The following is a 19,742-nucleotide window of genomic DNA, read 5'->3' as shown; positions in this document are numbered from 1 at the left end:
ATGGGAAGAAGCCTGTGAAAACCCATGCAAACATGGAGGAAAATATACATACAAACTGCACACAGAGACATTCGAACCTGGATCTTCACAGTGTTTGGCTGCCATTCTAACCACTTGTCCACAGTTCAGCCATTACTAAAGTAATTAGTGATGGCTGATGGTGTTAAAACGATATTTATTACAATAAGATTTCAACTGTAGAAAGTGATTTCATGCACATTTTATTTAATGGCACATTCTTTGTGATAATCATCATTTACACAACACATGGTGGGCTTGAAACTATTTACATTTGTCGTGAACTAAGTGCAGACCATGAAAAAAAACACCATTTGACACCCGTTTTATCTACTAAAAAAAATTATTAAAAAATAATAATTTAAGGTGAAAGTTTGATCAAGTGAAAAGGGAGGTTGATAAAAACTAAATCACAAATAGTGCTACAAATTATCAAGAAAATAGACTATAAAAACACTAATGTCTATACAACTGACTAAAAGATGTAGATGATACTACATGCATACATTTTTAAAACAATTTCAGTAAATGGGAAGGTGGACCATTAAAATAATTCAACTCTAACATGACAAATATGGTGGGGAAACTTGAAGCACTGAGGTAAGAGGTCACAGTTGAAATGTCACACGTCCAATACTAAAGCACGGCTGATTCTGTGAATGTGTCGATCCACCTGGTAAAAGCAAAATAAAAGTTAGTATTTTTAAAAGAATGTTACTATAAATGTGCAACATAGAACAGATACAGAAAGTAGACAAATAGACCATCTGGGGTATCCCTAAAGCAGGGGTGTCCATAGTGGGGCAATTTTTGTTCCTCATCTTGTTTTTTATTAGCCTTCGGAAAATTTAAAAAGTAAAATTAATTCAGTATTATTGAGAAATTATTAGATCTTACATTAATTTGCTTTGTCACCAATAAGACAACATTAAAATGTGGATGTTGTGTCCAAACAGTTTAGCATACATTAACCCTCACTGGCTCGGTTTTAGCATTTTTAATGCACAAAAGGTGTTTAATCGCTATTTACTTGAGACATAGATATAGACACTTATTCTGTTGTCCCCCTCACTTGTGAAGTCACTCGCAAAAACACAAGCGATAATGATGCAGTTAATAATACAACACATGTTGATATAAACGTTTTTCTAAGAAGAGCTTTCATAGAAAAAAAACCTTTCTGTGTCTCAAATTCGACGTTGACAAGTGTTAAGCGGTCACTTTTTAGTAATAAGAACACAGTCGACCAGGACTTGATGACTGATTTCCATAAAAAAGGGTCAAATTAAACAGGTTTCAGTGTAAATCAGTTAAACCTTAACTTATATATTTTTTTATTTAAAAGGGGTGTGTTTGCTTTCTATTGTTGGTATGGAGTTTTATTTGTTACCTCTGTGCTGTCTGGGCATCATCTGCTTTAAAGTTGTAGTACAGAGTGTTTTTGTGGTAAAGCTTGAACTGTAACTGTTGGGATGAGTCCACTTTTACGACAAACCCTAAAAGAGGTTGACTCTCCAAAGCAGCAACGTCCTGCACAGAGACATAAAAGGGGTGGCATTAATTGATTTGACAGTTGATGGGATTCAAACACTAACACTGTTGCCTACCTCACTTGCAGCGTAGGTGTACAGAACCTTATCTTTAACCACAAACCACAACCTCTTCCCCTGCTTCCTTTTGCCCTTGAATCTTTGCAAATAACCACTCATGGAGGAGTTGCCCGTGCTGGCTGACACCTGAGGAAGTCAAATGCATCAGAACAGAAAGCTTCCCACTTCCCATAATAATCAATTGTGAACATGTTCTCAGTCACCTCTTTGAGGGCTGCTGGTATCTTCTTATGTTTGCGAGAGAACGCAAAGGAGGCTTTGTTACCAGGTGATGCTGCTGCTGAGAGGGCTTGTTCACCTAGGGAATACACATCACTCTGGATTAGCTTTATGAACCATAAAAGAGATTGGTGGATGATGTTTCCTACTTTTCTGCTCCTGTAGTACAAGGTAACACTGGTCACAAACTCTTGCCTGCTGGTTCTTGAGGTACACAAGACAGTGCTTGTTGGAGGAACATGACTGGCACACCACCTAATGGAGCAGCAAACATCATGTAGACAACAGTTTATATGTCAAGTCTCCATCGTAATGCAGGATCATCCAACAAGGGGCAGTAACGGTTATACACTGTAAATCAGGGGTCTCAAACTCAATTTACTTGGGGGCCACTGGAGCTCGGGTCTGGATGAGACTGAGCCGCATCAGGTTTTCCCAAAAAAAAAAAAAAAACGCATTTATTAAAAACAAAAAAAATTAAATAACTTCGCTTTGGTTCCAATTTTCTACAAGAAAAGCTCTGATAAAACATTCTACTGTTCTCAAATATCTTACTTTCTATTTTTCTACACAAAATAAGATGAAAAATAAATAAATCAAGAATAAAGAAAATCAATCAATCAGTAATAAATAAATACTCTTTTTATTTACAACATATTGCGCAACTGCAGGGTCTTGAGACACATGCTAACTCGCAAACTAGAGAGCTAGCGACCTAAACGGTAGCCTTCAAGTTATTTCCTTTAAACTTAAATAGCCAAAAACTTACCACTTCCACACGGATAGGGAGGATAACTATTAACAGTTATTTAACCTTTAACATGAACATTAATCTAACGTAATAATTTTTTCTGGGTACATGATACCATACAGCATCCATATCAAACTTGCGCGGGCCACACTAACATTAAACTTTCATATCAAGGCGGGGGCCTCAAACTAGTGTCCTGCGGGCCACATTTGGCCCGCGGCCCGCGTGCTTGAGACCCCTGCTGTAAATGCACGAATGAATACTTTCATTCAATTACAGTAACCACTTAGGGGTCTCAAAGCAACCTGTTTAGAATGGGTTTAACCGACTCAAACAATCTGTGTACATTGCGTAAGTAGTACTGCGAAGCGTAAGTAACAATTTACAACTGTAAGTACAACTGTAATTAATTTATCAGTGTCCTAACTGTGTTTATTTTGTGCAAGTAAGAGGTTGTCTGTGTAGCATAATAGAGTGTTCATAGAGGGAGAGTCTTATCTGTATGCATGCTAATTACAAGCTCACCGATGTCTGGAGTTACCAATAACTTTTCCATCTGCCTGACAGTAAATCATGCGGTGGAAAAATACATCGGCGAACCCACGCGCGTATTGGCCGATACTGATACAAGGAAAAAACGCAAATATCGGCCCGAAATAACGGCCAGCCGATGTATCGGTCGGTCCTTAGTTATGATTCTATTACGAAAACACCTACGTATGTTCATTTTAGTCTTTGTGCAACCAGGCTCACCTTTCCACAGGCTCGACAGTGGTGTCGCCTCCATGTCAGAGTAAACTCACAGGTGCAGATCATGCACATGGTGGCACGTGGGTCTGGGATCCATATGGGAGCTTTGGAGCCTAAAGGACCGCCATCACCAGCATCGCTCAGCTGTACCTGAATGTTGGAGAACACACGCATTCGTTTTTACACTTTAAACAAAAGGTATGAGTTGTGGTGGTTCTATTACCTCGTCTGACGTCTTTCCAGATATGAAAGTGATCTTCTTCTTGGTGTACTCATTGATTGCTGTGGAAATGGCCTCAAGCCATTCGTCTCGCTCTGATGCAGAACTACAATGAGAGGAAAAACAACACACACCTGATCAGGAAATAAATGGAATGGAAATAAATGTGCTAGATACAGTAAATGAACCTTTCACGGTTACCTTGCAGAGAGTATAAAAGAGCGCTCCACACTCTCGATGGTCAACTCGTTCTGGTAGGCCTCTTGGCTCGGCTTACTGACCTGTCGTCATTGACATCATTAGCAATGATGGTGGCAATGATTAGATGTTTGTGAAATGATGAAGTTTGTCACCTTCATCCCAGCCAGAGACAGCATGTTGTTAAACTTGTACTGGCCGGACTGAACGGGAGTGGTGTACAGCAGTGTGTCATTAAACTGAAGGAGGAAAAACGATGTTGGTGTATTTATAGTCAGACTTTTTGGTAAGAAACATTCAGAGTGGTATCAAGACATCAATAAAATAGCTTTGCAATATAACTTTCAATATGATGTTGCTGAAGTGTGCAGCTTTAAGTTAAAAGGCTTCACAACATTTCATAAAACATCCTTTGTTTTTGCAGCAAATAATTTACATTGCATTATCAGTGTGGTTTAAAGAATCTCGGCAATTAAAAAGAAGCATTAATTGTACCAGGAAGAACATTCTGGGCTGCATGATTTTCCTGGACAGCTTGTTAAGGGTACCTTCCTTCAGGAATATCTAGGACATACAAAAAGAGTTAAATTCATTAAACACAATTGTTTCATGTATTTCTGATTATATTCTAATACCTTAACTAATAATATATCTATATTCTAATTCACTAATAGTCATTAGTGCGATTAGTGTGTCTCACCCTTCCCGGCTGGACTATTTCGTGATGGCCATTCAAGCTGCACTGCACTTGAATCAGCTTTTGGAAGTTATCCTAAAACATAGGCATCATTACTTGTATGTTGCATTACTTTATCAAAGAATCCATTCATATTCACAGAAATTCACAGCTTTTTGGTCCAAAAAATCTTAAAAAAAAGATCTAAAATATAATACATTTGCATGTTTCAATGGTTTTTATTTCTCAGAAAGTAGGCTAGGTATTTTTTTTGCAGAAAAGACACCTTATTCATCTTTAAAAGTCTTTAATAATTTGTAAATATGTCATAATCAAGCTTTGTTTGTTGTTCTTTTTTTACAGTATACATTCAGCATAACGACGTGACATCAGTGCAAGATGGTGGTGTCCTCCGATCTGTTCTATCGATCATCTTACATTCATTCATTAGTGGTGAGTGTATATATATACACACTTTAGAATTTAAAATGTGTTTAATACGTGTGTGGGGCATATTAAGGGCATAAAGCTGAATTGTGCTTCAACACTAGCCACTTAATACTAGTTAGCTTCTTTGGTTGTGAGTGAACAATGGCAATTGAAGAGAGACGGGAGACAGACTAGACCTGAATCTAATTCTAATAATTCCCTTATAAGTCACCTTTGTTGCAAATGTTGATCTGAAATCGGAAAACATCATCATCAAGCCAGCAGAAGGTTTTCAGAGGGGGAGGAGTGTATCAAAAACATTTTTATGAGCGTATCGAATATGTACGTAATTATCAACGATCTCGGTACGTAACGCCTGCAAAGAGTAAAAATGTAAAAATGCTCCAATTAATACCTATATTCAATTAAAGGCTGAGCCTTTTATAGAGTCTGGATGTGTGGTTCACAAAAGCAAAACTCATGTGTGTTATAATTGCAGCATTAAAGCTGGCTGAGCGGTTTGCTCCTTACCACAATTCCAACATTGGTTCTGGTGCTTGTGTGTTGTGCCATGTACTTTCTCATGCATATCACTCACAAAATTAACTATATGTTATGTGTTTTCAAGTTTGGAAATGACAGCCTCTCTCCAATCTCACCAACCCTGTCCTAATTTGCGGTTAAGCACACCAGCTACGATTACAGCATTGACAGTTGTTAAAAATGTAACTGGTTCTTACCCCTTGTTTCATGATGTCATTAGCGTGGTTCGCCACTTCTTTAACAATAGCAAGAGCAGCTGAATGGAAGAAAACATCAAAGTTACATTACACAATTACATAAAGAAGTGATTCTTTATTTACCTTGTGTGTCCTTGTAATCAGCTGAATCTTTGGACAAGTGTTTTAAATAGTCTGAAAAACAAGCAATTCAGCATCTCGGTCAACATTTGGCTCAACACTGTTAAGAGCTAAGTGTTGTGTAGTAAATTCTTGGCACATAATCTTGCATATTAAGCCCAGACAGAAAAAAAGCTTCTCAGGCTGCTTATGTGGTAATAGAACAGAAACATTCTTTAGATTTTTTTTTTTTACTTTGTGAAAAAATAAGCTTGTGTTATGTCATCAAATCTGATTTGTACACAGTATTGTACACAGTGGCTGTCAAATGAAAAGGGTTTTTTTGCTTTCTATCTTGTACAGTGGTTAACGTCTTTTTAGACATAGATGTGACTCAAATTTGTGTTTGTTTTATATTTTCATATCAATGATTGACTTATTTTTACACTTGTATGGAAGTTACGAATGTTCAAATGTTGAATAAGAGTTGTCTGGTGCCATTTATAACATGTTGTATGGTCACAGTTTGGCCATGGAATGGATTATTTATATGCTGTTATTTCTTATGGTGACATTTTGTTTAAAAAAAAATTGAACAACGAGCATCTAAGACAGGATTGTGTTTGAGTGAGAAGCCATGAATCCAATGCAAAGCATGTTTGCTTTTATTGACACTAGAGGGCAGCATTGAGGTGAGCCAGCAGCTACTTAAGTTTTATGCCTCAATAATCAATCAATAATGCCAATAATTGAGTTTAAAAGGGTCACCTCTGAGCAGGAGTTGGTACTGTGGAATCCTCTGAATGGGCTTTAGAAGGTAATGCTTCAAAGCTAAGTTGGCACAACGTGGACTGGCCTGGGATAAACAAATAACAGATTTTTTTAAGAAACAAAAGAAATACAAAACTTGGTGTTGACATATAAAACAAGCTCACAAAACAAGGAAACAGGTCAGGCGAGTCTTGTCACCTCAAATTCACGTACGACGGCACCGAATGCTGGATTCTTCTTGCTCTGCTCTTCCAGAAGGGCCACATTCTTGTCAAACTCACGGATATATGTGGAGTACATCTTCAGATAGGGACCTTTCTTTAGGAAGATGTCCGCCACCTGCTCGTTTTCATCCCTGTTCAAGAACACACAGAACACAGCCACGGACAACTTAGTTATATGTTTATATAGTGTCTTCTTTACAGTATACTGTATATAAGAGACAGAAGGGAAGATGACGTCCATAATCTTTGTGCATAGGTATTTCAATAGTCTTCTTTAAATGTCTTTTTAGGACCACTTCCACAAGGAACCTAACTAAGTTGGAAAATGGTAAAATGTAATTCAGCTGATAACACAAACATATCACATTCCAGCTTCCAGATTGGCAGTTGGCATTTCTTTAATTACACTTAATTAGCCTGTATTCAATAGGGTGAGTCATTTTGGCCTGCATTAAATATGCTGACTCATTCTAGCTTGTAGTGAGGACATATGCACTTTTAAAAACAACAAATGTAAATGAGTATTTAGCACAGTTTTTATTGCTGATTATTACTGATAAAAAATAAAAGAAAGCATTTGGATGTGCTCTGTACCACATTGCCAGTCTGTTCTGCAGTTCTTGCAGCAGGTCCTGGTTGAGCTCATAGAGCTGAGGGAGATAGTACAGGATCTGGTTGAGCTGACGATCCTCAATCACAGGTTTGCCACTTTGAAGAGAAGCTTTGGCTACAGCCTCACGAAAGTCCTGCAGATCAAATAATCAGAGAGGGAGGTAATACTGTCACAAAAATACAAAAATAGAACTATGTCCTATTGTCTTATAAATATTAAATGTAGCAAAAAAGTGACATGATTTCAAGGTTGCAGAGAAGCAGAGAAAACATTGATGGCTGATTAGATAGTAGAGCAAAAATGTATGACTTACTGTCATTTATGATGTAAGAATCGATTTCATTACAGTGGAAGTCTAGATCCAGGTATCATTCCAGGATTAAAATGTATTTATTTATTATGTTGCATTTTTTTTATATATGCATTTTTTTTAGATATTCAAATACAGGACAATAGATCGGTATATTGAAGGTTTTGATCCAAATTAGGAAACGTGGAGGTGTGCTTCTGCTGTACCGTACCTTAGAATTATCATTCAAGCACTTGGAAAGTCTGTCTGGGTGCCATGACGAGATGGAGCCTAAACAAATACCATCCGCATTCTTTCAGACCTAGTATGACTGTGTGTCATCACCGGACTCCATTCCTGCACAGTTTAATACTTCCTGTCTGTGACATCTGCTCATATGACCATATTTTTTTTAATGAAAAAAAAAATCAAGCAAAAGGAAACAAAACGGTTCATCATATAGGAGTTTATGCTGTATGCAAAGCTGGTAACACCACAAATTTTCATCTGAACAGTATGTTTTTTAAATTACTACACATGTTTTATATTGTATACATGCTAATTTTCAATAGATGTATTGTTAAAATATTCCTCTTGTGAATTTACTCATTTTATTTTTGTCTGTCATTTTTATCCAACAGTTTGTATCGCACACCAGCGCCACCGACAGGACTGGAGAGCAACAAAACTATCTACTGCACTATTTCAATAACTTTGAAGCAAATTTAAATATTGTGCCATTCAATAACTTTATTTTGGTTTCAGACAGCTTGCTGACCATCTAAAAATATACATTTACCCTGAGAGTCTTTAGCTAATTAGAGGGCTAGCTGTTTTTGTCCACCAGTTTGTAATGCACATTACTGCCACCCACAGGACTGGTTCTTGTTCTGTAGGCTCTGCTCCCATGATAATAATCAAGCATAGGAAATAAAATAGTTAATCAGAGCTTATGTTTTATGCAAAGCATCATACATTGACAAGCCAAGGGTTTTTAGAAGCTTGACTGAAACCTTGCATAGCTACTCCCCTCTCACCTTGCTATGAAAAAATTAATTAGCCCTTAAGCTTGAATGAATCAGCACGGTGGCTGAACGTGGAGGTTAAAATGCCCTTAAGATTAAGCCACTTAATCATCAGCTGCCTTTGTTTCCCTCTGAGAGGTCATCAGTTCAAAAACTTGCATGTCAGGGCTCTGCTACCTCCTATTTACTGGATGTAGTGCACCTTTTATATTACAGTGACCAAGCTGGAGAGGAGGACCTGCATTTGCAGGATTAAAGAGTCAATCCTTTAGGGATGTGGTTCCCAAACTTTCAGACATTTTACCTGAAGCCATGTACCCCCATGTACACTTAGAAAACATAAACCTTTTTAACTTCATTCACTTTAGATATTCAACATAATTCATTGGTTCACTTATTTTATAGTAATTTTGGGTGGAAAATGTGTATTTTATGGTGACATTTGGATAAAGTTTGACATGAGATAATCATCTTACATATCTTTTATTCCACTATGATGCTGGCATCCTTCCCTTTGAATGCTTTCAGCTTCACTTTTTGGTCTACTCACTATGGCTTTAATTCTGCATATTCATATCATACCAAATTGAAGGAGCAAGTTTAAATAATTAAATCATGACAAAGCAGTATCTGTCCCAATGGACATGTGGTAACATTAGAACGACAAGTGGTTGTGTTTGTATTTCTAAGTGCTCGTGAATGCAGCGGCAATGCAGGTAGAGGAGTTACATTATTACACTGAAAGCACCATTCTGAAAAAGCTACATCAGCACAGATAGCAGTTTGATAGTTTTGAGCCTGCTTGTTGAGTATGAAGTGTCCATTATCTGACTGGAATCTTTCCATGATGTCCCAAATCTTAAAGAACCACTTCCCCCTTAAAAGTATCCAAAATTCAAAAATTCAATGATAAAGCCATTTTCAGGTGAATCTGCACTCACAGGGATTAATTGGAATACTAATATAAATGAAATCTTCAAGATAAAAAAACTCTTAATGCACAAAATAATAATTCAACACTACTTATTTGTTGATATGATGCACACAGAGCATTGAATAACTTGAGCCTCTGTCTTCTTCCTGCTCTGATCTCCTCTCAGGTGCACTCCTAATTGTGAGTAATTATTAATTTTTATTCACGTACCCCCTACGACAATTGGCGTACCCCACTTTGGGAACCTAAGCTTTAGGGTGCTTTCACACTCAAGAATGAAGAGTAATTTGGCTGCTTTTACTTAGGCGCCCCTTTCGGTCCTATCCACACTGAAATGATGGATGGATAATATTGGCTTCCGCCGCGAGATCGGGCCAATCCGGTTGCTGATTAACTTGCAACTCTAGGCCACACTCCGACACGGTAGGTGCGGTAATGCTCCTCAAAGTTGGTTGCCACTCGACTCCCGCAAGAAGAGGAAAACACAACACCACCATGCAGACATGTCGGCGTAGTTAGTTTCATGTTGGATGTTGGACATTCGGCTCTGTAGCTACAGCGGTAGTTCCCCCGGAGGGGTGTGTCTTTATGTGGGGAGCTTGCACAGAAGTGTTGTTCTAACTGCTGGTTGTTTATAGTAAGAACCATTTATTGCGTTGAAAAGAGTTTGTTAAAAAAAACGGTTATATATTCTAAATCACACCACATATTTAGCTATAACCATGTCAAATGACCCAAAATTGTCTATTAGGACATCCTTACTTATTAGTGCTCAATGTAGCTGTAACACAAGAATAGTGTGTACTTACAACATGGAGCAGCTTTAGGACATCCACAAACCTAAGAAGCAATCCATAAACTACATGTTAGTTACTATCATGTCAGTTAAATCACTTTAAATCACTTACACTTTCTCAGAGGTCATAATTTCAGTGGCAATGTGATGGATCTTGGTCTTTTTGGGGCCGTTCTGCATATATATTACAAATAAAAATAATGAATATAACACATCCTCATATCCTCAAATAAATGGCAAGGCACATGCCAACACAGCATCTCCATCAAAAATAATGAAAATGAGGGTTTTTAACATGAATCATCTGTAAAAACCGTAATGTATCTCATATACAATCCATTTAGCACTATTTTTTATTAATAACACTGAAATAATGACTGAAGTCATGCATGTCCTCACCACACTTTCCTCCTGCTGCTCAGGGTCGTCTTTACTTGAGAGGGAGCTGTCATCTTCCCCGTCCTCCTCTTCATCCGATGAAAGAGGCATTAAGTCATCATCTGAGACGATATCATCCACCTCTGCAGAGCTTCTATTAGAAAAACAAAGTTGGCATTTTGGGGTCAAAGGTGAAAGTGTTTCCTTTAAAATGTGAGAGTTCACAAATGAGGGTGTTGTATATGGAAGAGGGACAGTGTTTTCTATTAAAAACCTCTCAACTCAGCTGATATTTCCAACTGCATTTTAACATTTCCTGCAGCGACCGCAGCAGATTCCTGATACAGCTGGAAAAACAACAACAATTAACGATAATAATCAGTTGTGTCACACAGCATAACACAAACCTGAGTTCATTTATACAGTGGAGACAACTGCAAACTGTTTTCATTCAGGTTCTCAAATACTTTATTGTCTTTTTTGAGGTATGAGGTGAAAAACCTATTACTTTGGTGAGGATCTGGATAAATGTGCAAAGACAGATTGCTAGCGATTTGTTTTACATTTTACAAAATACCTCAGCATGTAATGCATTCATACTGAATGATAATGTCTCCATGGTGAGTCCATCGTTTCCAGCTAGTTTTTAAAGGCGTTTGTTTCCCCCACTGTTGCATAGGGGATCTTATAGTAGCAATGAGGTTGCTTTTCATTTCATGAGGAACGCAATATCAGCACAGCAGACTTCACACATATTTGTCAAATTGGGAGTTTGTGCCAAGTTTCAAGGTGGTGAAAATTATGTTTTTAATGCCCTGGGTTCCAAGTACCTCCATATTACTGAGTTACTGACTTCTTCCACCACAGACGCGGTAGCCTGGCAGCTTCAAACAAGACTGCGGGCTCACAAAGACTGTAAGTCCCACACATGGCACACATGCTTCTTCTGAATGTGGCAGTGTGGGCAGAGCCTATCAACGAAGTGGATCGGCGTTTTAAAGCAGGTATTGGCCGATGTCGATACCATGCTTTTTCACTGATATCGTCCGATACCGATGTGTGGCCGATCGACACACCCCTAATATGTATCTATATAGCATATGCAGTATGTACATTCATACAATATATTACTTTCATTCATTCATTTTCTACTGCTTATCCTCACGAGGGTCGCAGGAGTGCTGGAGCCTATCCCAGCTGTCTTCAGGCAAGAGGCGGGGTACACCCTGGACTGGTCGTCAGCCAATCACAGGGCACATATAGACAAACAACCATTCACACTCACATTCATACCTATGAACAATTTGGAGTCACCAATTAACCTAGCATGTTTTTGGAATGTGGGAGGAAACCGGAGTACCCGGAGAAAACCCATGCATGCACGGGGAGAACATGCAAACTCCACATAGAGATGCTCGAGTGGGGAATTGGACCCGGTCTCCTAGCTGTGTGGCTAACCACTCGTACACCTTGCGGCCTACTTAAAATTGCTTTCAAGTAAATTTTTAAGGTGCATAAAAATAGCTTAAAAACAAACAGAAGTGTTGCATGAGCCCCATTCTAGTTGTGTGTAACATTTACGAGGCTACACTACTAAGTGTACTAAGGCTGCACTAATTCAAATAAATACATACAAAAAATAATACTGTCCCTCTGAAACTAAAGCACTAAAATCAGCTCCACACACACACCAACATGTTTACAATAGCTGTGAGTCATTTCTGTTTCTGAGCCGCCTAACGTGTTTCATAGCATGTGACTGTTGATCACTTTGAAGTGCCCACCCACACCCACACACGCAGGCACACACACAGTTGAGCTAAGATGTGGGACGGAGTGTACAGTTTTAAAAAACATAATCCTGCTCCTTTCAAGCCGACTGACTCGGAATCACCCATTATTCACAACAACAACAGTCACCTTGCATAAAAGTATAAATACCAAGATGCTCAACCTGCCACTTCATTGGTTCAAGCTAAATGGACAGTTGAAATTATGAAGACTAATTTCCGAATCATGCACATAAACACCATAAATTCTACAATTGTAATCAGAAGTTGGGAAAGACTGTGTTGTGTATTGTGTAGCACAACCATAACCAAATGGATCTCGGCCCGGATCCTGTTCACTCATCCTCATGTGCACTGAAACCGTAGCGCTCAGTATTAAAAAAATCTACGAGAGTTGTAGCACATATTTACCGCACAGCACACACTTATTCAATTATTATTTAATATTTTTTTCAGAGAAACCGGTGCAGTTTTATTTCAAGTAAAAATAAGCCTTTTGTGTTCATTCATTGTTTGTCCAGTCAAACATTTTATTAATTATGTGAAATTTGTCCGGTTTTCTTTTATATGCAATTTAGGTGCCAAAATAAGTGTTGTAGGGAATTGTTTCTCAATTACTTTCTGTCAGAAATATTGAAATACTATGGAGAAACTGATAATATCTATTTATTTATCTGTAATGTGCAAACTGAGGTTTATGCCACAGCATGTCAGTAGGATTCAGGTCAGAACTTTGCCTAGCCTACTCTAAAGTTTTCATTTTATTTTTCTTCGGCTTATCAGAGGTGGACTTGGTGGACTTGGGCTAGTGTGTTTTGGATTATTGTCCTAATACAGAACCCAAGTTTGCCTGAGGTCACAAACAGATGGCCGGACATTGTCCTTCAGGATATTTTGGTAGACAGCAGAATTCATGGTTCCATTCATCACAGCAAGCAGCAAAACAGCCCCAGACCATCACACTACCACCACTGTATTTTACTATTGGTGTTATGTTTTTTTTCTTCCTGAAATATGATGTTACTTCTACATCAACTGTAATGGGACACACACCTGCTAAGAAGTTCAGCGTTTGTCTCGTCATACCACAGAATATTTTCTCAAAGGTCTTGGGGATCATTAAGAAGTTTTCTGGCAAATGTTCTTAATGGTCTTTTTGTTCAGCAGTGGTTTTGGTATTCGAACTCTGCCATCCTGGCTGTTTTTGCCCATTGTCTTCGTTATGGTGGAGTCATGAACTCTGACCTTAAAGAGTCACTGACATAATTTATCAACTTTGCCTCATATATTGTTTTTAATTGTGTTCTACATTGTTGACATATGTATCCGAGTGATACATTAAGTTTGTTTTCTGCTCCAAAAAACAAAAGTTTAACAATGGACAAAGCAAGTACTGAGAACGAGAGGCAAACGGACGCCGACCTCGAGTTCTGTTCTTAGTAGGGCTGTCCATCTATTTAAATATTTGATTGTGATTAATCGCATTGTGGGTCGCACGGCCATTTGAGACTCAAGTGATGATTTAGTGGGCTAGATATTCTGAAAGCTAAAGAAAAATGGCACTGGCCACTACATTAGATACACATGCACCATCAAAAAACAAGTGGTGTCCAAAATCAATAATGCTAAGTTTGAATTTGCTTTCATTCAATATCAATACTTTATGTCTATTATTGTGGATGCAGTTTATAGTGGTTGAGGAACTACGCTGGATCAGAGAGCGGCTTCTAACTATTTTGGTTAGCTGATGGGAACAAAATATTGCAAACTACAAGCACAATAATAAAACAAAAATTGTTATTTAAACAAATTTTTTGATGTGTAAAAAAAACAAGTGAGCACTTTTGGCAAGTATTTTTGCTACAGATCTATAAAATCTCAAGGTTCCAAGTAATTGCCTCTGAACATGCTTTGGAGGTTTACAATTAAAATGTCATTAGTGGGTCCACCCACTGAGTGTCCACACCTGAATGACAAACATGCCAAACTCCCCAAACAGGAATCAAAACAGACTGCAATGTGGCAACATGCTACACAAATTAGGGTCAATCTAGGTTCCATTCAGATTCATAGTTGGAGAAAGTCACCAATGTTGTCCTCCGTGACTTAGTAAAAAAAAGAAAATCATATTTTCATCACATGAGCAGAAATCATAAAAGTGGTCACTTACCTGTCATATTCAGCGTTTTTATCCAAATACACCTCTGGTTCTTCGTAAATGCCTTCATCACTGTACATATAACTCTGCCAAGCCACATTAGAACCCTCTGAGCCGCCAAAGTAGATGTTCTCATAGTCTGGTATCTCCTCATAGAGGCCAATGTTCTCATAGTTGACGTCTTGCTCGCTGGTGGAGCAGAATGCGTCTCCGTCCACGCTTTGCTCCATTCTGATACGTTCAGCGCTGAAAGCGTGAAGATGATGGGTTTTGTCCTGGCCATTGGTGGATGACTCTGGCGGCGTCTGGGATCCTTTAGTGCTGATAAGCTTGGGCAGCATCATGACGGAGAGTTTCAGATCCAGCAGCTTCCTGAAAGAGTTCCTCCGCTGTCCTTCAGAACGGACGCGGTCTGTACCTGAAAAGGACCTGGGTCTCTGCTTGACCGAGGTTCTGGTCGTCTTTTCAGGAGGCCAAAGTCCGTTTATTCCCAATTTCATCTCATCAGGTGATTCAGTCCTTTTCATCCAAGCCATCGGGCTGTTGTTCCTCTGCACCTTCTTTAGAGGAACCTTGATCACCCTCTCCTGATTCTCTAGACGACTGTTGGAACGAGAAGCATCCACCTGGTCTTTGTTGGCAGCCTCCTGGCCATTAAACCTTCCTTCTCTCTCCTCCACATCATCATCCTCCTTATCGACAGATAACTCCATATCATGGACAATGTCCCAGCCCAGGTCTTCTTCCTCCACATTGTTCTGGAGCATTGACAGAGCAGGACTTGGTGCCTTCTCAAGTCCTGTGAGATCAGGCTTCTTCCTGAGTGGAGGGACAGGCCGCGAGATAAGCCTTGGAGAGGATGCACTGGCCTTCCCTTCAAAGGACACTTTCAAGTCTTCCACGGTCCTTCCTTCCTGGTTCTCCTCCCTTGCCGCCTCCAAATTTTCCTGGTGGACAAGAAAGGTGCTCTTGGGTTTCCGTGGCATCGGGACAGGGAAGGGCTTCCTAGGGTTTTTCCCATCTTCCTGTGGATCCTGCCCATGCTCACCAACATTACCATTCACATCATTGCTCCGTGGGGAAGACCGGATTTTCAACTGAGGACTGGAGATGTTTTTGTTGAGCTTCTCGCCCAAAGTGGGTGCAGTCTGTTGAGGAGGTTTATGGTGTGGCAAGTGGCCATTAGCAACAGGTACATTGGTTTCTCTGGTTTTTACATTGTTCGTCTTTATTTCAGTGGAGTTTGTCTTTTTATCGATTTCCAAGTCCTTCTCTGTTTTATCCATGTGACTGTTCCTGATACACATGCAGTTTTTCTGGCTACAAAGACAAATAGGTATAATATAATCCCAGTTTGGCTTCTTGTTCTCTTGCTGTATTCCATTTTGGGTGTTAAGGAGACCAATGATCCGCTGGGTTTCGGCGACAGGTGGTTGAACCTTCAGAGGGACGGATTTAGACTCGAGTTTGGAGAAGCTGGGCTTGGGGGCCAGCTTCGGCTTTATCTTCCTAGGCAGACCGAGAGATTGGTGCAAAAGGGCATCTTTACTGGGGGTGGAGGGAGACAGCTCAGCCTTCTGGAGTTGTGCTAGCTTGGGTTTAGGGGCCAGAGGTGGCTTGTGCATGCCTAAGAGAACACAAGCAGAAGTTAGATAATCAGATAGAAGATTAACATCTGAAATGCGTAGAAACTCAGTAGAAAGTCCAATGACATAAATGTTGGAAGTCAACCAAAATTTTCTTGATGAATATATCTGTCAGCAAATGACACATTTTATCTTAGCAGGCATCGGATCAGTTAACCAGTCTCCTGTAAGTAGAGTGAGTGGTGTACATTCCCAAAAAGCATCAGCAGTAAGATGTGTGGCTGGAGACAACCTCTTGATGTAATGTTTTATGAACTCCACAAAATGGAAGTAACTGCATTTGAACCTCACACTTATTATACTTGCCTGCATACTCATTCATTCATTCATTTTCTACTGCTTTTTCCTCACAAGGGTCGCGGGGGTGCTGGAGCCTATCCCAGCTGTCTTCGGGCGAGAGGCAGGGTACACCCTGGACTGGTCGCCAGCCAATCACAGGGCACATATAGACAAACAACCATTCACACTCACATTCATACCTATGGACAATTTGGAGTCGCCGATTGATCTAGCATGTTTTTGGAATGTGGGAGGAAACCGGAGTACCCAGAGAAAACCCAAGCATGCACGGGAGAACATGCAAACTCCACACAGAGATGGCCGAGGGTGGAATTTAACCCTGGTCTCCTAGCTGTGAGGTCTGCCCGCTAACCACTCGACCGCCGTGCCGCCCCGTGCCTGCATACTGTTATGTACAATTCATTGATCAGCCTTATAAATGCTGTCTGAGCAGTTTGCCCCTGCTATTACAACACTGCTTCTGTGGCTGCTGTAGTGGGCAATACATGTGTTAATAAATGACCATGTTGTCAAATAGAGCTATTTTCTCCTTTCAACTTTCTCATACATTTTAAATGATGTTAAGATACTGTATATAAAATAAAATGACAATTTCATATCAGAGCATTTATACAGAAAGGCAAACCAGACATAAAGACATGTTAATCCTGACTTGAACAGCTTGATTTTCATCATTAATTTATAACAGCCAGAGTGCATTTTTCAATGCATGTCAGATGGATACCAGATGCTGTCCTTATGGGAAACCACCAGTTTTAACTGCTTAAAGCTGCTTTTCAACACTGATCCGGACCTGTAGTGCTGTAGGCAGCTTACTGTAGAATGTGCTATAATATCACATGGCTTTTATATGGCATCCAATGCAAAGTAATCCCACTAATGGTTCATGTCAGCGGGGAGAAATTGAGGATGACTTTTGAGGGGGTTGGGGACCAGAGATTTGGGAAATGAGTCATGCAAAGTGGTAGAACTACAGTAATGTCCTCAACATTTAAAATGCACTATGTTTACATGTTATGGTGGATATTGTTATTATTGTTGATGCTTCTTAGCCGTGTGGCGCAATTCTCTTTACATTCGAAGAAGGTCTTGTTTAATTACCAGCATCGAACAAGAAAAACAGTGAGGAGACATTTTATTTATAATATATACAACAACTAATTCCTCACTTGTTAATACGGTCAGGTGAGTTGTGAGAACAGATCAACAAACGAGTTGTGTTGTTTCTTACCTGACTTCATCACTGTAACCGCTTCAGTCCGTCAATATTTAGGAAAGCAAACAGTAAAATCCGTCATGCCCGAATACTCTTCATAATCCAGCAAAAGTTTTTTAAGCGGAGGTAAAAATAAAAAAAGGTGCAACAATCAAATGGAGCTGTCGTCGACTGGCTGAGGCACTCCACTTCTATGGCTCCTAGCTTTACTGATTTGTACACCGCTCAGCTTCCTGCTTGTAATGACAGAGAATACACACTAGGGGCACCCGAGAGAACTCAACTGTGGGAGGGCGGGAGCATACGAATAAACATACATACATACGTATATACAGAGTACAGTAATGTCACTATATGGCAACCATTCAAAATGAACGATTCCAAAAAACGTTAAAAACAGACAAAAAAGAAAATAGAAAATATTTTTGTTAGTAACTACATTAAATTTAAACATTACTAATTTTGGAAATGTTGGCAATCTACAATCTACATTTAAACATTACTAATTTTGGAAATGTTGGCAATCTACAAAGACATAGTATATGAACTGGAATGAAATGGGCATTTTCCCTGAATTCATTCACTTTTAGTTGAATTTCTTTTTTTTTTCTTAATTTATTTCAGACATGCATACTATGTTACATTATTCTTTCTCACATATATGCTTACAATACACTTACAATACACTTACAATATATATATATATATATTCATTTTCTACCGCTTTTTCCTCACAAGGGTCGCGGGGGTGCTGGAGCCTATCCCAGCTGTCTTTGGGAGAGAGGCGGGGTACACTATGGACTGGTCGCGAGCCAATCACAGGGCACATATAGACAAACAACCATTCACACTCACATTCATACCTATGGACAATTTGGAGTCACCAATTAACCTAGCATGTTTTTGGAATGTGGGAGGAAACCAGAGTACCAGGAGAAAACCCACGCATGCACAGGGAGAACATGCAAACTCCACACAGAGATGGCTGAGGGTGGAATTGAACCCTGGTCTCCTAGCTGTGAGGTCTGCGCACCAACCACTAGACCGCCGTGCCGCCTATATATATATATATATATATATATACGTATATATATATATATAAACAAACATACAACATACACATGTCTGAAAAGGAGCAGGAAGAAGCAAAGCTTATTAAATCCTACCCCTTCTTCACGCCATAGCAGTTACCAATTCAATAAGTGATTTATTTCCACACATATAATCACAGAATCTTACATAAGACAAAACAACAAAAGAAGAGTGGGAACATCGGACACCCCAGCAAAACCCCAGGACATTGCTGAAGCACACTATACTGTGCTCTGCATCTTCATGTGTCTAACAGTTCTACATTTTTTCAAGTTACTTAACCAGCTGCATCACAAACAAACAGTGTCATTTTACACAAGGACTCACCCTGCACTGTCGTTGGCATGGTGGACGATAGTACTTCCTCCTCGCTCTGCCCGTCTTCTAGCAAGTTGGCTATACCACCCTGGCTGGCAAGGTGCTCTGGCTATCATTCATCAGCTCACAGGATTAGCAATTGCGTTAATGAACTGACTAGTCTTTATTACATGCATGGCTGTATTGTGCATTATTTTGTCTTTCTGTTCATTTCTATGAAATTAGCCTTCTATGAAGCATGACAGGACGACCATTGGACATTTGTTTAAGGCAGAACAAGACAATGAGGAGTCTAAGACTAATGATGATAATAGTAATTTAAAAAAACAGTGGGATTTATTAAAATCTAAAGCACATGACCCTGAACGTTTGTGTGTGCGTGTGTGGAAAAAATCAGCCCAAATAATTACAATTCTGAATCACAAGTTCCAAGCATGAATATTGTAATTGAATAAATTATGCCAGCTCTGTCATCAATTCCC

The 19,742-nt window shown here is 39.3% G+C and overlaps 1 protein-coding gene across 1 annotated transcript; it reads right to left on the bottom strand.

Annotated features, from left to right (window-relative positions):
• Positions 1–205: 205 nt before the first annotated feature.
• Positions 206–18,003, bottom strand: LOC131131314 (FYVE, RhoGEF and PH domain-containing protein 6-like). Its single transcript, XM_058075918.2, has 21 exons — positions 17,866–18,003; positions 14,701–16,315; positions 10,762–10,894; positions 10,475–10,536; positions 10,376–10,406; positions 7,300–7,451; positions 6,680–6,836; positions 6,479–6,566; positions 5,735–5,785; positions 5,612–5,670; positions 4,467–4,538; positions 4,262–4,330; positions 3,922–4,005; positions 3,770–3,849; positions 3,572–3,674; positions 3,352–3,498; positions 1,997–2,102; positions 1,832–1,926; positions 1,626–1,754; positions 1,409–1,548; positions 206–691 (listed from the first exon to the last, which is right to left on the bottom strand). Exons 1-21 carry the CDS (start codon positions 17,873–17,875, stop codon positions 655–657), a joined length of 3,420 nt encoding a protein of 1,139 aa, XP_057931901.2. The 5' UTR covers positions 17,876–18,003; the 3' UTR covers positions 206–654.
• Between the last annotated feature and the right edge of the window lie 1,739 nt (positions 18,004–19,742).

The sequence above is a fragment of the Doryrhamphus excisus genome, linkage group LG1, assembly GCF_037039965.1.
Source record: "Doryrhamphus excisus strain RoL-2023G ecotype Guam linkage group LG1, RoL_Dexc_Guam_v1.1, whole genome shotgun sequence".
Lineage (NCBI taxonomy): Eukaryota > Metazoa > Chordata > Actinopteri > Syngnathiformes > Syngnathidae > Doryrhamphus > Doryrhamphus excisus.
Note: the sequence above shows the minus strand (reverse complement) of the source record. Positions and strands in the feature narration are given on the sequence as shown.

Bases quoted from the DNA above. Each gene is read 5' to 3' on its own strand.
- LOC131131314 (XM_058075918.2), bottom strand. The intron at 10,895-14,700 runs GTAAGTGACCAC...TTTTTCTAATAG, and splicing joins AAAAACGCTGAATATGACAG to AAGCTCTGCAGAGGTGGATG. The intron at 6,567-6,679 runs GTGACAAGACTC...TGTTTATCCCAG, and splicing joins CCGTCGTACGTGAATTTGAG to GCCAGTCCACGTTGTGCCAA.